General features: G+C 48.3%; 1 protein-coding gene and 1 long non-coding RNA gene across 3 annotated transcripts in view; one reads left to right on the top strand and one right to left on the bottom strand.

Annotated features, from left to right (window-relative positions):
* Nucleotides 1-1339: 1339 nt before the first annotated feature.
* The window catches only part of CELF5 (CUGBP Elav-like family member 5), a 57635-nt gene continuing 36852 nt past the window's right edge, over nucleotides 1340-22122 (top strand). For both annotated transcript variants that reach the window (XM_074939658.1, XM_074939657.1), the window contains exons 1-2: nucleotides 1340-1837; nucleotides 12858-12940. In XM_074939658.1, coding sequence (XP_074795759.1) covers nucleotides 1579-1837; nucleotides 12858-12940 — 342 coding nt within the window. In that variant the 5' untranslated portion in view covers nucleotides 1340-1578. The remainder of the gene's footprint in view (nucleotides 1838-12857; nucleotides 12941-22122) is intronic.
* Nucleotides 4500-20805, bottom strand: LOC141977889 (uncharacterized). Its single transcript, XR_012636300.1, has 4 exons — nucleotides 20647-20805; nucleotides 8030-8133; nucleotides 4982-5071; nucleotides 4500-4606 (listed from the first exon to the last, which is right to left on the bottom strand). It is a non-coding gene; the product is annotated as an uncharacterized LOC141977889 (long non-coding RNA).

Below are 22122 nucleotides of genomic sequence, written 5' to 3'. Positions count from 1 at the left end.
AAGACGCTGGTGTCTGCTGTGTCACCAACAGCTGGAGCATAGACACTGTGGTTCTAGGAACCTTAGAAACACCAGACACAGCAGCCCCTCTCACAATCTAAGAACTGTGGGCTTGATTTTTCATTGGGGCTGAGCACTCTCAACTCCCAACTGGCTCTGTCTGGGGCTTGGTGCCTCTGAAAATTAAGCTCTCCATTTTCAACATATACTTGCTTTCCACTGACTAAAAAAAATCTTTAGGTTTCCCACTTGTCCAGGAGGAGGCAGCTGAATATGTTTTGTGCCAGGTTGCCTGCTTTTCTGTGTCCCTCTTACCCAAGCTGCAGGTGTCTAGATTACGTAAGGTGGTCCTCTTTTCCATTTGCATGGGTCTGGCTTGTGGGGCTTCAATCCAGTCTGAATTGTGTTGTGTTGTAAATTGTTCTCCAGTATTTTGCAGAGTTGTGGGCTGGGCCCATCTCTGAAGTACATGGTTCCTCTTTCCAGTCTGAATAGGCCTGGATGGTTTCAGTGCAGTCCGCATGGCACTGTTCTAGATTTTGTCTCTCTGGCCAGGCTGAGATGATTCTGACAGCATTCCCTTCCTAGGCTGAAAGGTTCTGGACTCTCTTTCCCATCCAGTCAGCATGATTCTGGACTGTGCTCCTCCTCAGCATAGTACTAGATCTTTCTCCCCCTTCACTGTCCCCAGCCTATCTGATTTTCCAGGGTGCGTCTGGACTCCATCCTCTTCCTGGACTGCATCTTTCTCCTCCAGTCTGAAAAATTCTAGACTGGCTATGCAACTCTCCAGCCTGTTCTGGATTGCGCCCTTCCTCCAGTCAGTATAAGGTTCGGGCATCTCTGTTCTGCCCAATATACCTGGGTTTTCCTAGACCTCTTTCCCAGCACTAGCCATCCGTCTTTCTCTAGAATGGCATGAAATGGACTGCGCTTTACAGATCTCTGTTCCTTGCTGCTATACCATGAGTTCGTCTCCCCAGTTTGTGAGGGGCAGGACTTGGCCCCCCAACTCCCCCAATCTTAAGTATTGTTCCCTACCCGGGAGACTGGATGGAGTGTTTGGGTCCTAAGAGGCATTGTGCCAGTTCTTCTCTCCTAGGAAGCGGGAGCAGGTTTTATTCTCCCTGGGGGTGCAATGCTTCTCAGTCTGGGGGAGCGAAGACGCAGTCATCTTCCGTCATCCCCATCCCATAGGTTGCAGGGATTGCATCGTTGGCAGCCTGGTTCTCCCAGGCAGCCTTGCCCCTCTCCCCACCCCCCCTTGGCTGGGGCATGGTCCCTGCCTCCCTCCCTCCACAGCGTGCGCTGACTGCAGGGTTTGCAGGCTAGCAGCACTGGCCGCCCCTGGGGCATGGTCCCTGCCTGGTTTGCAGCCCCAGGCAGGCTTGGCCTCCCCAGGGACGGGGGCATGCCTCCCAGAGGCTGCAGCTCCGCTCCGCGCCCGGCAGGTGTCCCTGTGGAGCGGCTCTTTGTGGTCCTGATGCTGCCGCCGCTGGCGGCGGAGCCCTTTCCAGCTGAGAGCTCTTTCCTCCCCCGTCCGCTCCTTCCGTCGGCATCCTGCGCCGGGCGCGGGGAATGGCCAGACTCACCGAGGGCGAGGCGAGGAGGCAGCAGCAGCTCCTGCAGCCCAGAGCCTCCCCCATGAGCAGCAGCAGCAGCAGCTCGGACCCCCCCGCGCAGCCGGACAGCATGAAGGACCTGGATGCCATCAAGCTGTTCGTGGGGCAGATCCCCCGCAACCTGGAGGAGAAGGACCTCAAGCCCCTCTTCGAGCAGTTCGGCAAGATCTACGAGCTCACCGTGCTCAAGGACCGCTACACCGGCATGCACAAGGGTGAGTCCCCCCCCCCCCGCAGCATCCTCCTTTCCTCCTGCCTCATGTCTCCCTTCTCTTTTCTACCCTCCCTCCTTCCAGCCTCCCCCAGCTTCTCCTGCCTACCCGCCTCTCGCCTGTCTCCCTCTGCCCCCCCCCAACTCCTAGAGCCCCGTCTTCCCCCCTGCGTCCCCAGCCCCTTTCCACTCCCCATCTCCTCTCCTTTCTGGGGCACTGGCAGATTTCAGCCGGTTCCTTTCATTCATTTAGGCTTTTGACAGGAGCCGCCCGGGAACTTTTAATCCTCCCTAACAGAATTACATTTGTAATGTTCACAAAGGGGCCCTGGTGGCTTCGACCCTCCTCTTGCTGCCAGGCTAAGACTATCAGACTCTCCCTCTCTGCTCTAGGCAAGGTTGGAGCCACAAAGAAATGGGGTCTGGAGAAATCTGTGACATCTCGTTAATACTTCTTCAAATGCCTTCTGGGCTCGATGCCTTTCCTTGTTTATCTTGCTCCTTTCCCCAGGTCCTATTCTGGCCAAAGATCTCCTCCAAAAGAGGAGGAATATCCCCCTCCCCCTTTATACTCAAGTTAATTTAGGGTGCACCATTGGATGATTTCGTAGATGAACCTCATTCCAATCCCCCCCTCAATATTATTGATCCAAGATGCTGCAGTAACATTTCTGTGAGCTGTAGTTTTTTGGTCCACTACTGTAGAATATAGTAGTATAACAAGAGGAAGGAGGAGGGTGTGTGGAAGACCCCTCGTAATCTTAAAACTTATAGAAAATAGCAGCCACATTATAGCTTTGAAATCATGTTATCTAGCTAGGCAATATTTATATAGTGCTAAAAATGACTCTCTTTATACATAGACGGTTATAGACATTTACTGTACAGCGCCATGCGTATAATGGGAATTCTGTCTGAGTACATTCAATAGATACCAGTAAAACTGTTTATTGTCAAACTTATGTCTGCAATTATAGCCTTCTGATTGCTCATGTGTGGGGCTTTCCTAGACAATGATATTTCAGTGTACATGAATGATATACACAGTCATTTTCTTACAATAGGGTAAATGGAGAAGTTGGATTCTCACCCCACTTCCCCTTTCCGGATTAGTGGAAATTTGATTTAGGGAATTGTAAATGAAGGAATGATAGTGCTGGGGACAGCCAAGTGGTGGTTGTGTGGGAGGTACCCAGGGCTCCCCTTGTCCCCCTGCTCTGCCCATCCACCTCAGCCCCAGCCCGCCAAACCCTTATTCTAGTCCCAGGCTCCCCTGACTGAGGGTAGCAAGGAAAAGCTGTGTCACATAAATAATCCAACGCCCCTTGGTTCTAACCTGCAGCATCCTCTGCTCTCCTAGCCCCCCATCCTCTTTATAGCTGTGCCAGTCCCTTCAGTCCTGATATGCAGCACCCTCTGTGTTTTGCTACCAGGCCTGGTGACAAGCAATCATGACAAATGGCATGGCTGGGATTTTTTATGTGGACAGATGTACAGGACAGACTAGGCTGAGATCACAAAAACTCATTGCAGTTAAGGCCTGGAGCAGATGTGGAAACAGGTCTCCAAAGGGGAAGATCAGCAGTCCCTAGACTATGGGACTGAGCCTCCTACCAGGCTATAATGCTGCAGTTTTAAAATCTGCACCACAAAGATTATAAACTGCAAATCTATTCTTCATAGCAGTATCTAGAGTGGATGAAAGGCCATCCTGAGCTTCTGATTATCCTAGAAGCTTTAGGATGCCAACAAGTTTTGGAAAGCATGTTTAGGCTGTAATTATTATTATTTTTTAAATCGGATGTTTTAAAAGCTTGTTGTTTTCAGAGTATCAGGTCTGTGGCTTGAATTCATGTCCACCCTAAGCCTGGCCCTGGGTAGATGTTTCCAAGTTTAGAATACTTGGATCACCACAACTAAAGGGATGGTAGAGAAATCAAAGAGCCTGTTTGTTGAAAGACCTGACACAGGTTTGTGGTGTAATCATATGGGGGTTTTCATTGGAGGGAAGGGGAGCCCAGATCGGTTCTGATGCAGCTGGTTTAGAGTTTACGGTGTAGCTCTGAAGAGCAAAACACCCTATAGCTGCAAGTGCCAACATTCCTTCAGGGACATCTGATTGTTGCAAGCCCTACAGAGGAAAGGGTGACAAAAGGAAGTGTTATTAACAGAAGACAAGTATCTGTCCAAACAAAGGGCCAAATTCAGCTCCAGTGTAAAGGGGGAATCATCTCCCATTGAAGCCAATAGGAGCTGCGATGGCTGACTTTAGCCCAGGGAGTGTTTCTGTCTTCAATCAGGATTTCAGAATAAAACTGTCATATGTCTGTGTGCGCGCGCGCGGGTGTCTCTGAACAAACCTGTTACCATCTGACAGCAACCTGCCTTTAAAACACAGCGAGGAGGTGGATGGGGTGGGGGCACGACTCAAACGCACATTTCATTACAATCGACATGTTAAATATAGTCTGTGTTTGTAGGCTGAGGTCAGGCTAAAGGCAGAAGGCAATTCCAGGGATCTGCCACTCAGATATGGAAATTAGAGGGGGGCAGCGCTGGTATTAGCCAAAGCCTTGTGACATTAACTTGCTGCTAAACACAGGATTTGAGTAGCCAAAAAAAAAAAAAATCTCCCTGGCTTTGACATTTTTGAGAGGATGCAGGTGTTGCCGGGATGTTGTTTAGCTCTTGATTCTTCTTTCCAGGGAAAGACATTTGAAAGTTCAGGTTATCATTGTGGTTGTTTCCAGGGCTTCTAGTTCTTCCTCCTTCCCTGTTTTATACAAATAGAAAGTTTTGGTTGATTTCCTTGTATAAGGTTTCACTGTCACTCATTTTTCTGTTGTTATTGATACATTTGCTTATAAGGTCGCCATAAGCGTGGGATGTGAGTGGACTTCACATGGCTTAAGTTGGGTCATCCACCTCCCCAAATAATAACAGGGCTATCCCTCAAATTGCTGAACCTCCACCCCCATCAACTTCAGTGGGAATTGAGGACAGTCAGAATCTCATAGGATTGGGCCCAGCAGGAACTGCAGCTGCAAAGAAAGGTAGGGGCAGGAGGCTAGGTGCCCAAGATTTCATAGCTCGCAATCAGTGGAAGGCCTGGGCCATCACCCATCCTTATAGCAGCAGGGCACCTTACCTTTCTCGTGGGCTCATATTCAGCACTCTCCTCACCTTCCTTTACTGTTGAGAACTGACAAATTCACTGGTCTAGGAGGGTCTTTCATTCCTGTATAAGAATTAGTGCCTTAAAGTCAATGCAATTATGAAATGGTTATATATTCATGTTAGTGGCTAAATATTAATGCCTCAGCAACCTATTCGGTAGTTGATATTGCTCCAGTTCCTCCTTATATTATTCATGATGCAGTTTTTCTATTTATGTTAATGATGGCAGATATATTTGCATATTAATGGCAATATTTGTCATCGAGCTGCTATTTCCATGGGAAGAGCAGGGAAGTGTTTTCACATACGCTGGGGGAGGTGAACGAGGAGGGGGAGTCCGATGAAAATTGTTGGCCTTAAATTCCAGAACTGGGCTCACGGAGGTTTCTGTGAGAGCATCTGCTGCGTGCTTTCCTGGGTGGATTTCATGAAAGAGTCTATGGGAGGAGAAGGAGAGAGGCTGTGAAGCATGAGATACTGAACCGGACCCCAGGGAGGAAATGGCAGAGGAACAGTCTAAACCTGGGAGTGTGAACAGGCAGACGGTGCCATGGTTTGGCCATGGGCAGAGGAGGCAGCAACACCCTGCCTACCAGCCCCTCCCACCGCTGTGTTCTCAGCTCATGTTCCGTGTGTTGGTAGGAGCGGGCTACTCTACTAAACCTGACCCCTTATGCCAGGTTTACATGCTTAAGAGCTTTAAAGAAATCAGTGGGATTGATTATGCAGCAATGGAGGCATGAATACTCTCTTTCCTTGAGCAAACCAAAGATCTGGAGATCTGACTCTCACACATGCCATTAGCCTGTATTAATACAGGCATTAGGCTATCGGTGACAGCAGTAGCAGTTAGGATGTAGCCGGGGATCGTCATTTCAGTAGCCAGTGCGGGAGGAGCCAGCCATCCTTTGCTGTGATCCAGACAGAGCTCGCAAGCTAGACAAGGTTAGATCGAGTTGGGATGCAGCCGTCCCTGGAAGACCTCAGTGCTACAGGAAGTGTTGATGGTGTCACACAGTCTGGGCCACTGTTCCCCTCTATCAGTTCTGAGCCTCTGTCTACAGTTGAGATTCTGACCACTTGCCATCATTAAAGATCCCATGCCATGCTTTATAAACGCCAGGCAGGTAACCTCTCTGTGCTGGCCGCATTCCAATGTCCTGCCTGCGCAGCCCCCATCCCGCTGTTTCAGTCCGATGCCCCATTCCTCACCTGCTGCCCCAAACTTCTGTGTACTGCTGCGGGCTGTCCAACAGCTGCTGCGTTTCACTGGCTGGTGACGTTTTCTCCCCTTCTCTTGCTGTGAGGTTTAACTAACGAACGTTTGTAACATGCTTTGAGGATCTTAGACAGTGGGTGCTGTAGGGCAGCCGGGTCCAGTACCCTTATTAATAAGCACTCCTACAGTAGCATCTAGTGGACTCCTTAACATTTCAGCATTAGCACCACCCAGCGATGTACCATCTCTGTTCATCTCAGTGGGCGCTGATAGCCTGGACTGGGATTTCCTGTTGGATGCTCTGAGAGCATTTGGCTACCGGGGGCGGGAACGGGGAGCATTGCTGTATTCTTTTCCTAGGGCCTTCATAACAACTAGCAGCAAGACCAGAGTAGTTCCTGCATCCTAGGGGCAGGGTTTCTTGGTCTCTCCACTCCTCACTTGCTCTGGGTATTTGAGCCGCTGGTGGTTGCTGTTATAGCTGGTGGGTGGTGCTAAGGGCAAATACAGAGAGTGCCACGTTCCACACATGAAGTGCTGTTCTATTTATTACACCCACAAGCTAGCCCTGAACCAAAGAGTGGAAGGGGTTTGGGCAAGCTGTCTGGTTTGAAGGTTAATTTAGGAAAATCAGAGGCCTACCTATACAATCTCCAGGTCAAATTCGGAGGTGAGTCTAAGGCAGTGTAATGTCTCTTTTTCCCACTGCGGCCTAGTCTACATGAGGCCACTTACTGGCAGATCCTCCAGTGTTTCAGCTAGTGGTAGCAGAATGGGAGAAAAGCGTAGAAACCATGTACAGCAACGGCTTCCATGGCCAACAGCATTTTTAGCACCACATCCTGTGGCCCACGGCTGAGCACGGTTAGCTGACACACTGTTAAAACCGCCTTCAGCCGCGTGAGCCCTACCCTTGATTGGGGGGGTGGGGGGGGAGGGGAGTGGTGGTATTGGCCTTAGCAATGGTAGGAAATGTTATCTGAGAAAACCTAACATCAATTGGCTTAGACTTAGACTCACCCCCACTGATACCGCTTTACACACCACCTCCAACTCTGGTTTTTTAGTGGGTCCAGGGACGGGGGGTGGTTCCCTCCTCAAATCCAAGGTGGTCATCTCAGACTGAAGTTTTAGGAGCCAGAGACTCCTGCCTTCCACAAGGAAACTGGGATCCCTGACTTGGGCAGAGAAACTTCCCTGTTCCAGATGTCTGTTTTCCTAAGGCTTTGTTGCGTTCCCAAGGCTCTCCCGAACTCTGAGACCAAACAGAGGGTTACAACGCAGCTGGAGTTTTACTGGGGATGGCATTGAAGGTGTAGCTCAAGAATCAGCTTGCAATAGGCAATGTCTCTCTAGGGACAAGGGGTGATTCTCGTTCCCCTAATATTTACATAATTGAGCAGCAAGGAATATAACATCCTGGCAAGATCCCCCTCAGTGTTCCTGACCAGGACTTAGGTGCAACCGAAGTAGAGTTAGCTCCTGAACCTCAGAAGTCAATCCTGCCTCCACAGGTTGGGGCAAAATGATCAGGGACTCCTAGGGGCCCTGGGTGTGGAAGGTATGGTAAGGATAGCCTTTTGAAAAGGATGCTGCTGAGCTAGTGCCCCCCAAAAGGCAAGGGTGCCCCCCCACTTTGGAGCACAAGAGCACGTAAATGGTTACAACAGGCAGCCCCAAATCTGTTCCAGCTGTGAGTAGGCAGCAACAATAAGTGGGCAGCCCTGGCAGGATGTGACCATCTGTGTAGGAACATTCACTATTTAGTATTATAATACATATGTATAAAGTACCTCTCACCTTGGTATCTGGGCTTAATCCTGCTCCCACTGAAGCCCTTGGCAAAACTCCCAGTGACCTCAGTACCTTCAGTCCTCTGCTTGCAGTGCCTCACTTGCCATTTCCTACAAATCAAATTACCAAGGGGCTGATTGGATTGCAAACATGTTTAGAAAATGTTTTCATTGCTGCTTTTTAAAATCTCCTTTATCCTAAGTTTAAAATAGTCACCAGGTCTGAGCCGGCAAAGTTTGGGCTGCAGATCCTGAAGTAGGCTCTGAACTTAGCCAGAGTCTGGGGGCTGGTTCTGTCTAGAGATGAGAGGGAGAAAGGGTTGGTGCAGCACCTTTAGTTTAAAAAGTGCATGGGTGTGGGGGGAGTGGTTGGGAGGGGAGGGGAAGGAAAGGAAGCAAATTAAGTCATCGCTGCAGAGAAACATTGTCCAACAATGTGATTTGCACATCCAACACACAGTTATAACAGAAACCCCTTATCTGTGTCTGATCCGCTCACACATACTTATTCAGATAACAGAGAGCTTATTTTTGGAGAGAGATTGATCTATATGTTGCAGTTCAAATAAATACAAAAAGGTGACCAAATCTGCCTATATAAATTCCAGTGAACTCCTGTGATTTGTGGGTGGTGGAGGGAGAGATGAACAGCTGGTATTTTACCTTACAAACAGAGGTAGAGGGGGAAAGGCTTTTTAATACTGGTTCAGAGAACTGGGTACTTTAAGAGGCAAGCAACAAAATCTAATGTCTATTTGGAATTAGAGGAGGCGGGGGAAGAAGACTGCATGACAATAGTCTATCCAACACCTCCATACTGCTGTGACAGGTTGGTTAAAATTTTAGCAGGGTAGCTAATTAACCATTGGAACAATTTACCCAGAGTCATGGTGGCGGGCAATTTTTCAATCAAGATGGGATGTTTTTCTGAAGGATCTGCTGTAGGAACCATTTTGGGGAAGGTCTCAAGGAGGTCACACTAGATGATCTTATTGTTCCCTTCTGGCCCTGGAATCTAAGACTCTATGAAAATGTTCCAGATCAATAGACATTTTAAGTATAACGAGGCTAGTTTCAGTGCTAATTTGAACAAAGTGTTTTGCTTAGAAAGTGCAGTTAGCTTTGAAGGCAGCACTGTCCAGGAGAGAGGGCACTAGACATGGATGCAGGAGACCTGGGTTCTATACCACATCCATTGATGAGCTTGGCCAAATCACTTCCCCGCTTGGTGCCTCAGTTTCCCACTCTGTAAATAATGATACCAGCTTTCCTTTATGAAAGCACTTCGAGATCTATGGATCTAGCTAATAGGGCTATCGTGTGATGGAAGAGGAGGTCAATGCTATTTGCCCCGCAACATGAGTATAAGGGGGCATATATGTTCATAATCAGATTGGGTGTTGGCCAGCATGCAGCTGCAGATGCACCAGTGTGTCCGTGAAATCATTGGATGAGGATTGCTCAGGGAGTTGGCAACAGACTGTTGAGTCTTTTGCCGCTTGGTTGGCAGTTCAAATCCAGCCCCAGCCGGCAGATGCTGGAAATTGCTATGCACCATATGATTGCTGTTCGGGGGTTTATGTGAAATGAATTTGATCTCAGTCCAGTTCTCATTGAACAAATACTCATGTTGCAAAAACCACCACAGAAGTTGGGCCATGGTGATTATACTTCCTTTTCTCCAAGGCACCTCTAGCTTGGGGTTGGGGCATGGTGATTGGCTAGTTTGTGGAAGACTCATGTGGTCCCTGCCCATACTGTACCCATTCTGTGGAGAAAGAGGGCTTCAGTCTCCAGACACCTATCACTAGTGCTAATTCCATACACAGATCCCTGAAACGTTTAAGATAGAATAAATAGCCGGCTGTAGGGCACATGTGCAATGCGGGAGACGTAAGAACCCGAATCTGAAGTCAATGGGAGTTGTGGGTGCTCGCCACTTCTCAGGATTAGGATTAGGATGTGCAACTGGGCTTTGCAAATCCCGTATTTTAGCTGCATCCAGTGCTGCAGTTGTGCCCCTAGAAATAAGTTTCTGGCTTTGCGCATGGAATTCTGTGTGTTATCACTGCTAAACTGGGCACCGAGGCCCAAATCCTCGACTTATAGCAGTTAGTTCCCTATTGACTTCACTGGGATCAGGAGTTAGGCCTTTAAAATGCACTTGGAAAATCTAGTTTTACAGCTGCTGGCACTTTCCATAATTCTCGCTCTGCCTCTGTCTCCAGAGCTTCCTACTAGTCCGATGGGAGTAGGGGCACTGAACTGGGAGTCAGGAGAGGTAGGTTCAGTTCCCAATCCTCCCACCAATCTGCTGGGTGACCTTGGGCAATTCACTTCCCCTCTGGTTTCCCTCCCACCCTTTGTCTTGTCTTGCTCGATTGTAAACACTTAGAGGAAGGGATAATCTCCTCGCTATATGTGTGTAGAGCACCTGCTCAATGGGAGCCCAAACTCAGTTGGGGCCACAGGTTGCTACAGCAATACAGATAATTATAATACCGTCAGACACAAGCGGATGCAGGGTCTCTTTGAACACGCAGGTTGAACAGGCCTTCACCCATAAACTTGGGGGGAGGGTTTCAAAAGCATCTAAATGACTTTAGCAATCTAAGTCCATGTGATTTAGGTGCTTAGGAGCCTACATATGTAGGATTTAGGCTCCCAAGTGTCTAAGTTACTTTTAAAAATGGGACTTAATGCCTAAGTCACTCAGACACTTTTGAGTATTTCACCTTTGATCCACATTACAGCTGTCAGGGGAATGGGTGGATTCAAAAACCTTGGGATACTTGTCAGCCTGTGTTTTCACTAAGGATCCCGCCAGATACTGCATTTGGCATAGGAAGCGAGAGAGAGAGAGTGAGTGTGTGTGTGTGTGTGGTTTTCCCAGTCCTATGTCCCGTAGTTAAATTAGTTGGTAATCTTGAGACCAAGCCTGGCACAATGCAGCCTCAATTCAAAGGCTGGGCAAGGAGTCTTAATTACCTGTCAGATATGTTTAATATTCATGTGCTGTTTTTCTAGCAAGTGCTACGGAGCCAGGTATAATTTGTTTAGCAGAGGCAATTTATTGGATGCAGAATGCAAGGAGGGCAGCTTACTCTTGTTGCCATATGTGGGATAAAGACACTCAAGAGTGGGGATTGTCCTGCAAAGTTTGCTTCCGCATGGTAGAAAAATCATCTGAGTCAATGTGGGACTCTGGGGTGGCTGCCAGAAGACACAGTCCTGCAGCTCTTACTCACCTGAGTTTGAATCATTTCCGACTAGGCTGGGCAAAGCATGGGAGAATAGATCAATGCTGGGGTGTATAGAAGCTTGTTGAGATTGGATTGCAAGATCAAGCCTCTTATCTAGGCCAAAGCCATGTGAGTGGAGATCTGTGATACTGACTGGCGCTGCAGGTTAACCCTGAAGACATTTTGTAGCAATCTGAGAGCCCTAACTAACACAGGAATGAATTCTGCCTTCGTTTAGGACAAAAATTAAATGCCAATGGGACTGGGGTGGGTGGGTGGGGGGATATGCATTCCTGTATTGGAGTCTATTCTTCAGTCCTTTGCCCAGCTTTGTCTGAAATGACTCAAGTGACAGGGCTTCCAGCTCTTCCCTGGGGAGATTATTCCACAGTCTAATAAATCTCTCTGATAGGAAACGTTTCTTGATAACCAGCCAAATTTTTCCTGTGCTCAGCTTCATCCCGTTTTTCTGAGCATTGCCACCTCAGAGCACCCTAAAACAATTCCTCTCTCTCCTGGGGCGTGACACCTTTTTACTAAGTGTAGGTGGCTAGCCTCTCTCCCCCTTTTGTCATGATTTTAGCCAAAGATGCTGGGTCAAATCTGGAGTAAGGACTTCAGGCTCGGATCCTTATTTGGCCCTTTTAATCTTTCTTCATAAATCAATCCCTGCAAGAATTGTAGTGCTTGCTTTTCTCTGAATTTCCATCAGTGTGTAGAGTACACAGATGTGTATATGGTACCGAAAGCCAGGACTGCTCTTGCTACGTCGTCTCATTGCTGCCATATATTCCCTTCCTGCTCCAGGACAAGGTACTTCTGCACAGACAGCCTAAAATCGCACTCCACTCCCATACACCATGGCACGCTGGTCTCTAAACTGCTGCCTGCTCTGACCCCTTAGGTATTTTTTGGAATTGCTGATCCAAGCCTCACCCTCCCATTGAATATCTGTGTTTCAGGTTATTTCTTCCACTGGCTGTGTCAGCTTGTGTTTCTCCTGCCTGCGATGTTAACCCATCTGATCCAAAGCCCATAGAGCCTTTCTCTTGACTCCAATGGGCTTTGGATGAAGGCCCAGATTTTTAAAGGTATTTAGGCATGCCAAACAGATTTAGGAGCCTGTCTCATTTTCAAAAGGGATTTAGCCAAATCCCTTTTAAAAATGAGACTTGAGTTCCTAAATCAGTTAGGGATTGCAACATTGAGTTAAATAGCTTTAAAAATCTGGCCCAGGCCACTCTGCCCCTTTATATTATTTATCTAGTTTCGTTCCTGGTGTTTTGTGACACCTCTCAATTTAGTAATATCTGCAACTTTAATTAACAAGTCTTCACTCTTCTTGCAGGTAATTAATAAAGAAGTTAAATAAAAACTTGGGCCTACCAGGGCTGCCTGCACCATGCTTGACACCTCCTCTCTGAACTCAGTGCAGGAAAGTTAGAGCAAGGTGCTGCGTGGGGGGATGGTAAGGCACATAGTCCATGAACCCATGGAACATGCTGTTATTGTGGATATTTGGGGTGGGGGATTTTATGTTGTTACATGTAGGCAATTGTGTGTCTAATTTGACATTTGCTGTCTCCACCGCAGGTTGTGCATTTCTCACATACTGTGCCAGAGATTCTGCCATCAAAGCCCAGACTGCGCTACACGAACAGAAGACTTTGCCAGGGGTAAGTCCCGGTGGTTGATGAATTATGGTCTGTGGGTTTCTTGGCTTGAGCTGGGCTGCGAACTGGAGGGAGCATTGGCTTTGATTCCTTTTTCTCTCTCTCAAAGAAGAGCTTGATCTGGTGGTTACAACAGGGAGCTGGGAGGCAAACCCTCTGGGTTGGATTCCTGACCCTATTAGAGACTTATTGTATGACCGCAAGCAAGTCGCTTCGCTACTCTGTGCCTTGGTTTCCCCATCTGTAAAACAAGGTCTAATGCTGCTTACCCACATCACCAGGAAATGGTCATGTTACAGGGTGGAAGATGTGGCACAGAAAGTTGGTACTTTCTTTATATGGGCAGCCTGTGAGGAGGAGTCAGGTGGGGAAGGAGATAAGATACAGCATGTGATGCTGGACCCTTTTCCCAAATCCCCAAGGCTCATTTGCACATCAGCTACAGCTCCTCGTACGTTTCCTCTGCCAGAGCGACTGGCCCGGTTGTTCAGGGTCGCGGTGTAGAGCCTGACATGACGTTGAGTTCAATTACCGAGGCTGACTAGACAGTGGAGGAAACGTGTCCCTGCTTATACACAGACCCATCCCACAGTTCAGAAGAGAAATCCACTGAACAGGTGAGACTGGGAATTCTGGACTCCTGTAGGTAGCCCTCCATACCCTGTGCCTTTTCTGCTGTCTATGGTCAGTATGAAACCTCTATGGAGAGACTGGAGAGATTGTTCAACATGGATACACTCTGAGGTGTGGGGGGATCAGCCCTCAGCTCACCCATATTCATGCACAGATTGCCACTCTCTGTTGCAAGGTGATGCTATTGGGGTTTTTAAAAAATTTTGCCATCCCCATTTTCTGATGGTAGAAGAACCCTGGCTAGGCAGGGCTTGTTTTCTTCCTGCTCTGGGGTTTGAACAAGTGCGCTGAAAAGATTCCTTTGTAGGTGAGTAGGCGGAGGACTCGGGTACTTATAGACAGAAGCTCATCAGAGACCCTGAGTGCTTAAGGCAGCAGGATAATTAATGTAAACCAGGGATCTCTGGAGAGGGGTTAGGAATTCTTAACCATAACATTTCCCCTTTAACTCCTGCAGGACCAAAAAGCTCCCCTCACCTCTCCCAGCCCCTAGAGCCACCCATAGTTTTTACTGTTCGCTTTCTGCATGGATCTGTGTTTGCAATAGGCAGGAAAGCTCACATGGCTTAATTACAGCTTAATGGAGTCTTTTTTGGAAGCTGTCATTGCTGTTATTGGCTGTGGGTGTTCCAGGTTATTTTAGGGCACAGATGAGAGCCGAAGAGAAATACATTCTTAAATATTATTTGACTTAATTTTCTTCGGGGGATAAGTTAGCATTTCAGGATAAGGCATAATAACCTTCCACAAGCATTAGACCAGCATGGGATCTAGAGAGTGAGGGAGCATTATACCAGTATAGAAATTATACAGGTCATGGTTTAGTGCGGTAACTCAACATGCAATGGACAAGAACTTCATCAGTACAGTAGCTGCAGCACCATACAGTATAATCAAGGCTCAATGTCTGGGCTTAGCTCTGGCAGCAAGACCTCTGGATTCTGTTTCAGCTTTCTTTACACTCAAAATGGAGATTCCTAGTGAATTAAAGCTAAAAAGAACAGGATGAGCAGTAGCCCCTGTGTTGTTTAGTGTGAAAGTAAGTGCAACTTATTTGATACTATCCCCATGTTTTGACAGAACTGCGGATTTTATTTTGGAATTGACAAGGCAAAACTGCTTTGTCAGAGAAGCTGAAGGTTGTTGGCATCTGGATGTGAGGATATTTCAATCTTTTGGTACTTGGGAGGCACAGGTAGCTGCTAGGGATTGTGGGAAATGCACACTTGCTGGCTGTCCCTAAACTGATCAATATCAAAATGGTTAACAATTACAATGTCATCATTGGGCTTCAGGGTTAACGCTGGGATGAACTGGCATCAGTGCAGGGTTCCTCTAACCTTAGCCAAAATCCAGAGTCAAAGGGCTTCAGCTTCAGAATGAAAAGGGAGAGGTAGCTGAGGACAGAATATGGAACCTTTCACCTCCTGGTCCATGGTTCTAATATAGTCCATGTTGTGGTTGAATTTTTTTGTTGTCTGGTGGCTGTTTAGTAGCCTGCCTAAAATGCATTTAGTTGGTTTCCATCCACCTTCCTGAGGACAGCTGTCCATGTCTCACCACAGCTGGCACAGATTGGCCCCCTGATTGGCTCTCTCAACACAGAGAACAATGATAGATCTTGACCGTTAAGAATCACGAGTAATAATCTGTGGATTTCTCAGCCTGAGCTAGGGTTATAAGGTTGGAATCAAAGAGGAATGGCCTTGATTTGTTTTCTTGTAGCTCTCTGGAGTGCGGTGTGGCTAGAGTGGTGAACTGGGAACCAGGACTCCTGAGTTCTATTCCAAGCTCTGTTGCTGGTTGGCTCTGTGCCCTTGGTCAAGCCACTTAACCCTCTCTGGGCTTTATTCTGACTTACACTAAAGCCCCTTTGCACAGCTCTGGCAGTGTAAGGCATTCCTGGTGTAAATGGGAATCCAGCCCATGGTATCTCATCTTATCCATATGTAAAATCTATCTATTGGGGGTTCATTCTGCTGGCCATCACTGTAGTATCTGAGCAGCTTCCATGTAAAATCAATAACAAAGTCCACAGAGGACTTCCTGGAGTCTCTGGCAGTCCTTTCCTTTTGGGGTCACAACTCTGCTTGCAGTAAGATTTTTGATTTTTTCTGTGTGACTAGTTGGGGACAGAAGGTGGGGGAAGCCAGTGTTCTGAGTGTCATTCGTATGGTGGCAAGTTGAAGAGGAAGGCTTTGCAGCATTCCTTAAAGATGGTCAGCCTGTGGGTTCACGTGGTCTCCTCTGGGGGTTTATTCCATAGCTGGATCCCCCTCGACTGAATGCTCTCGCGAGCACTGATCTGAGCTCTGTGGTCTGCATTGTCCCAGAGGGGTGCAGCTGTCGCAGTGGTTCATGATCAAAATGCAGTCTTTAATGTAGCCGAGGCTTGATCAATGAATTGCTTTGAAAATTAAACCCAAAGCCTTAAACTGGATTCAGGAGCTGACTGGGAGGCAGTGGAGGGCCTGGAGCATGGGTCTGACGTCCTCAGGCCAGCACTAAGCCATGGAGAAGGCCAGCAGCCACATTCTGTACCAGCCGGAGCCTGGGCATCATCTGCACATTCCGTTTCAGATCCAGTGATTCACAGTAATCCAGCCTGGAGGTGACCAGTGCGTGGATCCCTGTGGCCAGATCCTGGTCTGGGAAGAAGGGGTGGAGATCCCTAGCGAGCTGGAGGGGAAAGAAGGCATTTTTAGCTACTGGTGCTGCCTGGTCATCCAAGCTTAGTGAGGAGTCAAATGGGACCTCGAGATTTTCACCCCACTTTGATGAATGGGGGCGATGTGCGTTCATTGGAAAATGGAGACAACGGGCTGTCTCCAGTACAGATGCTACAGCGGCACAGTTACGGGGCTGCAGCTGTCCTGCTGTAGCACTGTAGTGTAGACACTTGCTACAGCAACGGACGGGGTTTTTCCAGTGCTGCAGTTAGTCCACCCCTCCAAGAGGCGGGGAGAGTTCTCCTGTCAAGCTAGCAGTGTCTATGCCAGGGCTTAGGTCAGCTTAACTCTCTCAGGGGGGTGAATTTTTCACACTCCTGAGCAACGTAGCTAGGTCAGCCTAAGTTTTAGGTGTAGACCAGTTCAACGTCTCGGCCAGTTCTTTTGCTTTTCTGAATGGCATCACTTCGGTTTTGGCTGGGTTCTGCTTGAGCCAGCTGTTCTCCATCCAACAGCTAATTTCCAGTCGACATTCTGACACATTAGTCGTGGTGTTTGCATCAGCTCAGAATGAGATCAAGAGTAGAATCTCATCGGCATATTGTTGGTAGCTGAGTGCATGCATCTCACTAGCTCTTCCAGTGGTGATATTGAAGAGAAGAGGGGATAGTATGGATCCCAGTGGGACGCCACAGAATAAGGGCTTTTGACTACCTGTTGCCTCTCTCTGAGCACCGTTGGAGAGGAAGGATTGGAGCCACTGTAGTGCGGGGGGTGATAATACTTGCCTGGCTTGCAAGGAAAAGTGCTTTGAGATCCTTAGAAGAAAAGTGTTATACAAGGGCAAAATATTCTGTTATTTCCAACATAAAAATGTTTTCTTCATCCCCATAGTTGAACCTTTCACATGTACCATTTCAGAGAGATGCTGTATTAGATGCTCCCGGGAAATACAATGCACTGTGACAGCCTAAATTTCACCCTGGTATAACACCCTGCTGCTCAACTTTATTGCACCAGTAATGATTTTAGCTCATTCTACATGGAAAAAGTTCAAAACTGTCCCCTGGCATGGCCATGATCCAAACTGGCAATATCTCAAAGACCCTTATGCTTTGAGAATCCCAACCAAGATGGCTTTCCAGAGCCTTCTGTAGTATCTAGAAGCCAGTCTCATCTCTCACTGCTGTACAGTTTTTGCAATTCTGTGCCATAGAGTCACATCTAGTCACCCTTGGTACCAGGTTCTCAATTTTCCTCTTAGGCTCTTGAAATCTCAAATCAACCAGAGATGATTTCAAACTCCTTTAGCCAGGTGAGACTAGATCACCTTAAACAAATACAGGAGGACTTGTGGCACCTTAGAGACTAACCAATTTATTAGAGCATAAGCTTTCATGGGCTACAGCCCACTTCATCGGATGCATAGAATGGAACCTACCGTAAGATATATATATATACACACAGATATATGGTAACTTCCACCTTATCTGTATGTGTATATATATATATATATTACTATATGTTCCATTCTATACATCCGATGAAGTGGGCTGTAGCCCACGAAAGTTTATGCTCTAATAAATTTGTTTAGTCTCTAAAGTGCCACAAGTACTCCTGTTCTTTTTGCGGATACAGACTAACATGGCTCCTACTCTGAAATCTGTCATTAAACAAATACATGCTTAGTTCTTCCTAAACAAGTGGAACACGATTCAACCAGTCAAGATCCTGGTGGCATGGCACTGAATATAGAGAGAGGTCCATCTTCCAGCTAGTGGAAGGTTTTGGAGGATCTGGGTTTATTTTTAAGGCATCATAGGGCTCGACTATGTGGAATTCAAAGCAACACTTGGTACTCAGGGAACGGCATTGGGCAGGCTAGCTCAGATAGGAAGAGTAAGTTCAAATAATACCAGGATGGGCTAAGTGGGCCCTCTTTGATTGTGTTTGGGATCTAGAGTGAGTGGAGCATCACAAATACCGAAGAGATCTAAACAGCTCATCCTGGCCCCAACGCCCCACAGGCACTACAGCTTCTGACCTATAATGTTCCATGTTCCTTGGCTTAGTGGCCAAGGCGGATGTCCCATAAGGCATCCATCTATGCCAGGCACAGAGCTGTAGGGCACTCCAAAACTCTGCCCGTTATTCAAGATGTGGAGTTGGCCTCTGGATTCCACAGCTGCTCTGCAAACCTCCCACTTAGAATTCCCCAGAGCTCGTTCCTGCATACTGACTGGGGAACCTCTGAGCCAAGATGGAATCTTTTCCATAAGGCAAGTCCCATGAGCCCTGGGGACTCTGCCCCAACCCCGGTGGGAGCGGATCATCCTGAGAAAGAAATTGATAGTAGCTAAACTCCTTTCCCAAGATCATGCTGTTGAGGGTTACAAGTTGCTCAGAAATGTATCTCTAGGAAGTCTGGATGGAGGCAGGATCTTTGGTTCTAAACAGCAGAGCACCAGGTCCTTGGCCTTCTACTTAATCTATTGTACTCACAGGGTGCCAATCAGTATGTAGGTGCAGTGTCCATTGCCCTCTCTTTGCTCCCCAGTGCACTTATCCTTGGCTGGTTGAAGAGATATTATATCTCAATAACCCATGCCTTTGATTCGTGATTGTGCCTTCACTTACAGACTTCTGAAAGGAACCGAAGAGGTTATTAATGACATGCAGTGATCACACGCGCCAAAGTTAAAGCTTCTCGCTAAGTGAAATTTGAGGGAAAAGCAGCCAGCTTTTCAATATTTCGGAGAAACGCTTTGTGTCGCTTTTCATTTGCAGCCAGACAGTTGCAAATTGCATAAAATTGCTCCTGAAGAAGAAGGGGGGAAGGGGGAAAAAAAGTGTGATTCTTCTGGCAAGGTACAGTTACAGTTTTATATCTATGCAGAACAAAGAAGGGCTTGCTGAAAGGTAGGCAAATAAGTGGCAGAAATTGGTATTGATCCAAGCTGGGAATAGGGGCAGGTTGAAGATCAGAAGTGGGGGTATTGAGATGCTGTTAGATTGGGGGGCAACGCATGGACATGGTGAGAGCCTGGGAACGCAGGGACACGAGAACGGAAAATTACAGGGAAGCAGCCACACTAGAGCAGAGAGATGCTGGGAATGCACCAGGAGTTGAGATGCAGCAGAACTGGCTCCTGTGGATGGTGCACAGGGATTAACGCAGAGATGCAGCAGCACTAGACCGTAAGGACACGGCATCTGGTTTGCCTCTCGCTCCTGATCTTGCGCTGGTGCGAAGCAGAGCTGAATCAGGCCCGCCCAGGAGGAAGACAATGCACCGGGGTTAACAGAGATACGGTGGAACTGGCTGGCTTGAAGGGAGCTAATCATGGGGTCGCCAGACTTTCACCTCTAACGCTGGGGTGAATCTGGCCTCGACCAAGATCTCCAGAGCTGCCTCTCCATGCATGACCTACCAAGCCAGCTGTGTTCATCCAGGATGCTGCAACTGACAGTGCCTGCTGGGGAGACTTCCAGGAGCGAGGTTTAGGGCCTGAAGATTGAATGGAGATGAAGGCTGGACTCCAATCTTCCATTCCGGAGGCGGTCACAGCAGGTCATAGTTTGGGCCCGGCACCAGTGCAGGGTGAGGGAAACTTGCATGGCCACCGCCTGTGCTGTCCCCTCTTTGTGGGGTTTTTAGGTAGAAATCCTCAGCCTGCCGTACATTTCACCAGCCCCGAGTCCACCAGAGTGGGGGCTAATCACAGATATGCAAGCACTAGAATATAGCAATGCAGGGAACACACCAGGGCTGGCCCAGTGAAACAGTGCCACAGCATGAAGACATAGGCCAGATTCAGCCCTGGCTACGAAGGGACTGCAATTCAGTCACTTCAGTGGGAATCCCATCGGCTTATCCGAAGGGGAGTGCAGGGGAATAGAGGGGCTTAACTGAAAGATGCAGCGGAAGCCTGCATAGAACGGGCATTGGGAGAATGGTCTGCCAGGACACACATTGGGAATTGGAGAGCTAATAAGACTGAAGGTCGACACCAGCTTCCACATGCTGCCTAAAAGGGCATGGCTGCGCTCTCTTCCTGCACGCCAGTGTGTGCCCTCCCCAAGCAGAAATGCACAAGCACGTATGCCGTGCCCATGGCCGAGTGTAGGCACGTTGCTCAGCTGGAGGTATCATTCTCTGAGCAGGCTCACACCCACGCGTGTGAACGAAGACACCCACCCCCACATGTACACACACTTCTTCCCAAACACGCCCACGCTCCCAAATGCAATGGCACGTATGCTCTCCCCAAATACACGGACATGAGTGCACGCATTCTCCAGGCATGCACAGATGTGGGCCCTCCCCAGCCTCACGTATACACGTATGTGCGGGAACACACCAGCCTTCACACGTGCTCAGCCCACTGCAAATTTCCCCACTCAAACCTTGGCCCCTCATCATTGCTCTGCTGAGGATTTCCAGCCAGGCCTGGTTTTTCCATGTGTGCGTTGTTGTTGTAGGAGGGTTTTCTCTCTCTCTCTATTTGCATCATTCGGAAAGAGGAGCTGCAGCAGCCTGGCTGTCAGGAAGTGAGCGGCACCGTTAGTGGTTGCCATGGGAACTGGGAGTTAATTAAGGCCTGTACGCACAGGCCTGGGTGGAGAGGTCCCCATCACAGCCTAGTTCTGAAGCACAGAACCACCGGCCTCCTGTTTCTTGACAACAAAAGAACATTAAATTAGCAGGGACCCATCTCTCCCAAATCACTGTAATTAAGCTGCAGTGGGGGAGGGGTGACTGCGTAACAGGTGCTGCCGTGTCCCGCAGCCATTCGGGTTTGAACTCTTTGGAGAACAGCAGATACCTACAAACAGGAGCCAAGTTTTGCTTCACAGGTCTGAATGATGTTGTTCTGGAGGGGGATGCTATGAGTCCCACTCCTCTCCCAGCCTTAGCAAAAATCCTCTAACCATTCCTGCCTGATCTCAGCCTCTTGGCCTGAGACTAAAGCTTCTGGGGAATTTCTCAGGCCCTTGGGCTCATCTCTGAGGTCTCAGGACCTTCAGCATCACTCCAGGGGCTGTGGGTGGAATGTCCAAGGGCATCTCGACACTTGGCAGTGATGCTGAATAGGCTAGAGGAACAGTGGAGAGCTGGGTCCTGTCCAGTCAGTTCCTAGCCCTGCTGTCATCCAGGCTCCTTCCAGGAAGGAGGGAATCAATGTATCTGATCGGCTAATTCTTTTGCAAGGGTCAGAGAGAAAATGGGGCAGGTGGTGGATGATGGAGTTCGCCAAGAGGGAAGTATCAGGGTTCTCCCATTATGCATCATTGGCAGGACTGCCCCGAACACATCTAGAGGAATGCCCCGCCCCCTCTTGGGTACCAGTAAGACCAGAGGGGGTGATGACCCTTCTTATGCAAATGGAATGCATCCAAGAGGGGAGGACTAGGAGTGGGTGAGAGGAGGAAAGGATGCTGTTGGTAAGAGTACAGAGGAAAACTTCATACAGGAGGCTGCTGTGATGTTCATATTCCACACTAGGGAAGATCCCTTGCCTGATGTCCCCCAACAGGCTCAGACAACTTTATTCGTTACCAGTAGGATTGGGTGAGTTTAATACATTTGAACAGCACAGGTACTGTGGTTTCTCATCGCCACACCCAATCCATCCTTGTGCAGCAACATGGAACATCTTGGGTTTCAGACGAAGTTGGCACGAGAACTCTTTCTTGTTCTGTTTCTGCTAAATGGGGGCAGTATGGATTTGAGCAGAGGTGACCTAGTGATACCCCGAAAAATAGGAGGTGGAGGAATGGCCGGATTGCTGCCCCCCAGAACCTCAGTTGGGGTGAAGGGGTAGTTTGGTTCCCCTTACTAAGCTGTCAAGACCAGAAGGGCATGGAGTAAAAGACCACCTG

Source organism: Natator depressus, chromosome 25, assembly GCF_965152275.1.
Source record: "Natator depressus isolate rNatDep1 chromosome 25, rNatDep2.hap1, whole genome shotgun sequence".
In the NCBI taxonomy this organism is placed as follows: Eukaryota; Metazoa; Chordata; order Testudines; family Cheloniidae; genus Natator; species Natator depressus.
This window is presented reverse-complemented; position numbering and strand designations above follow the sequence as displayed.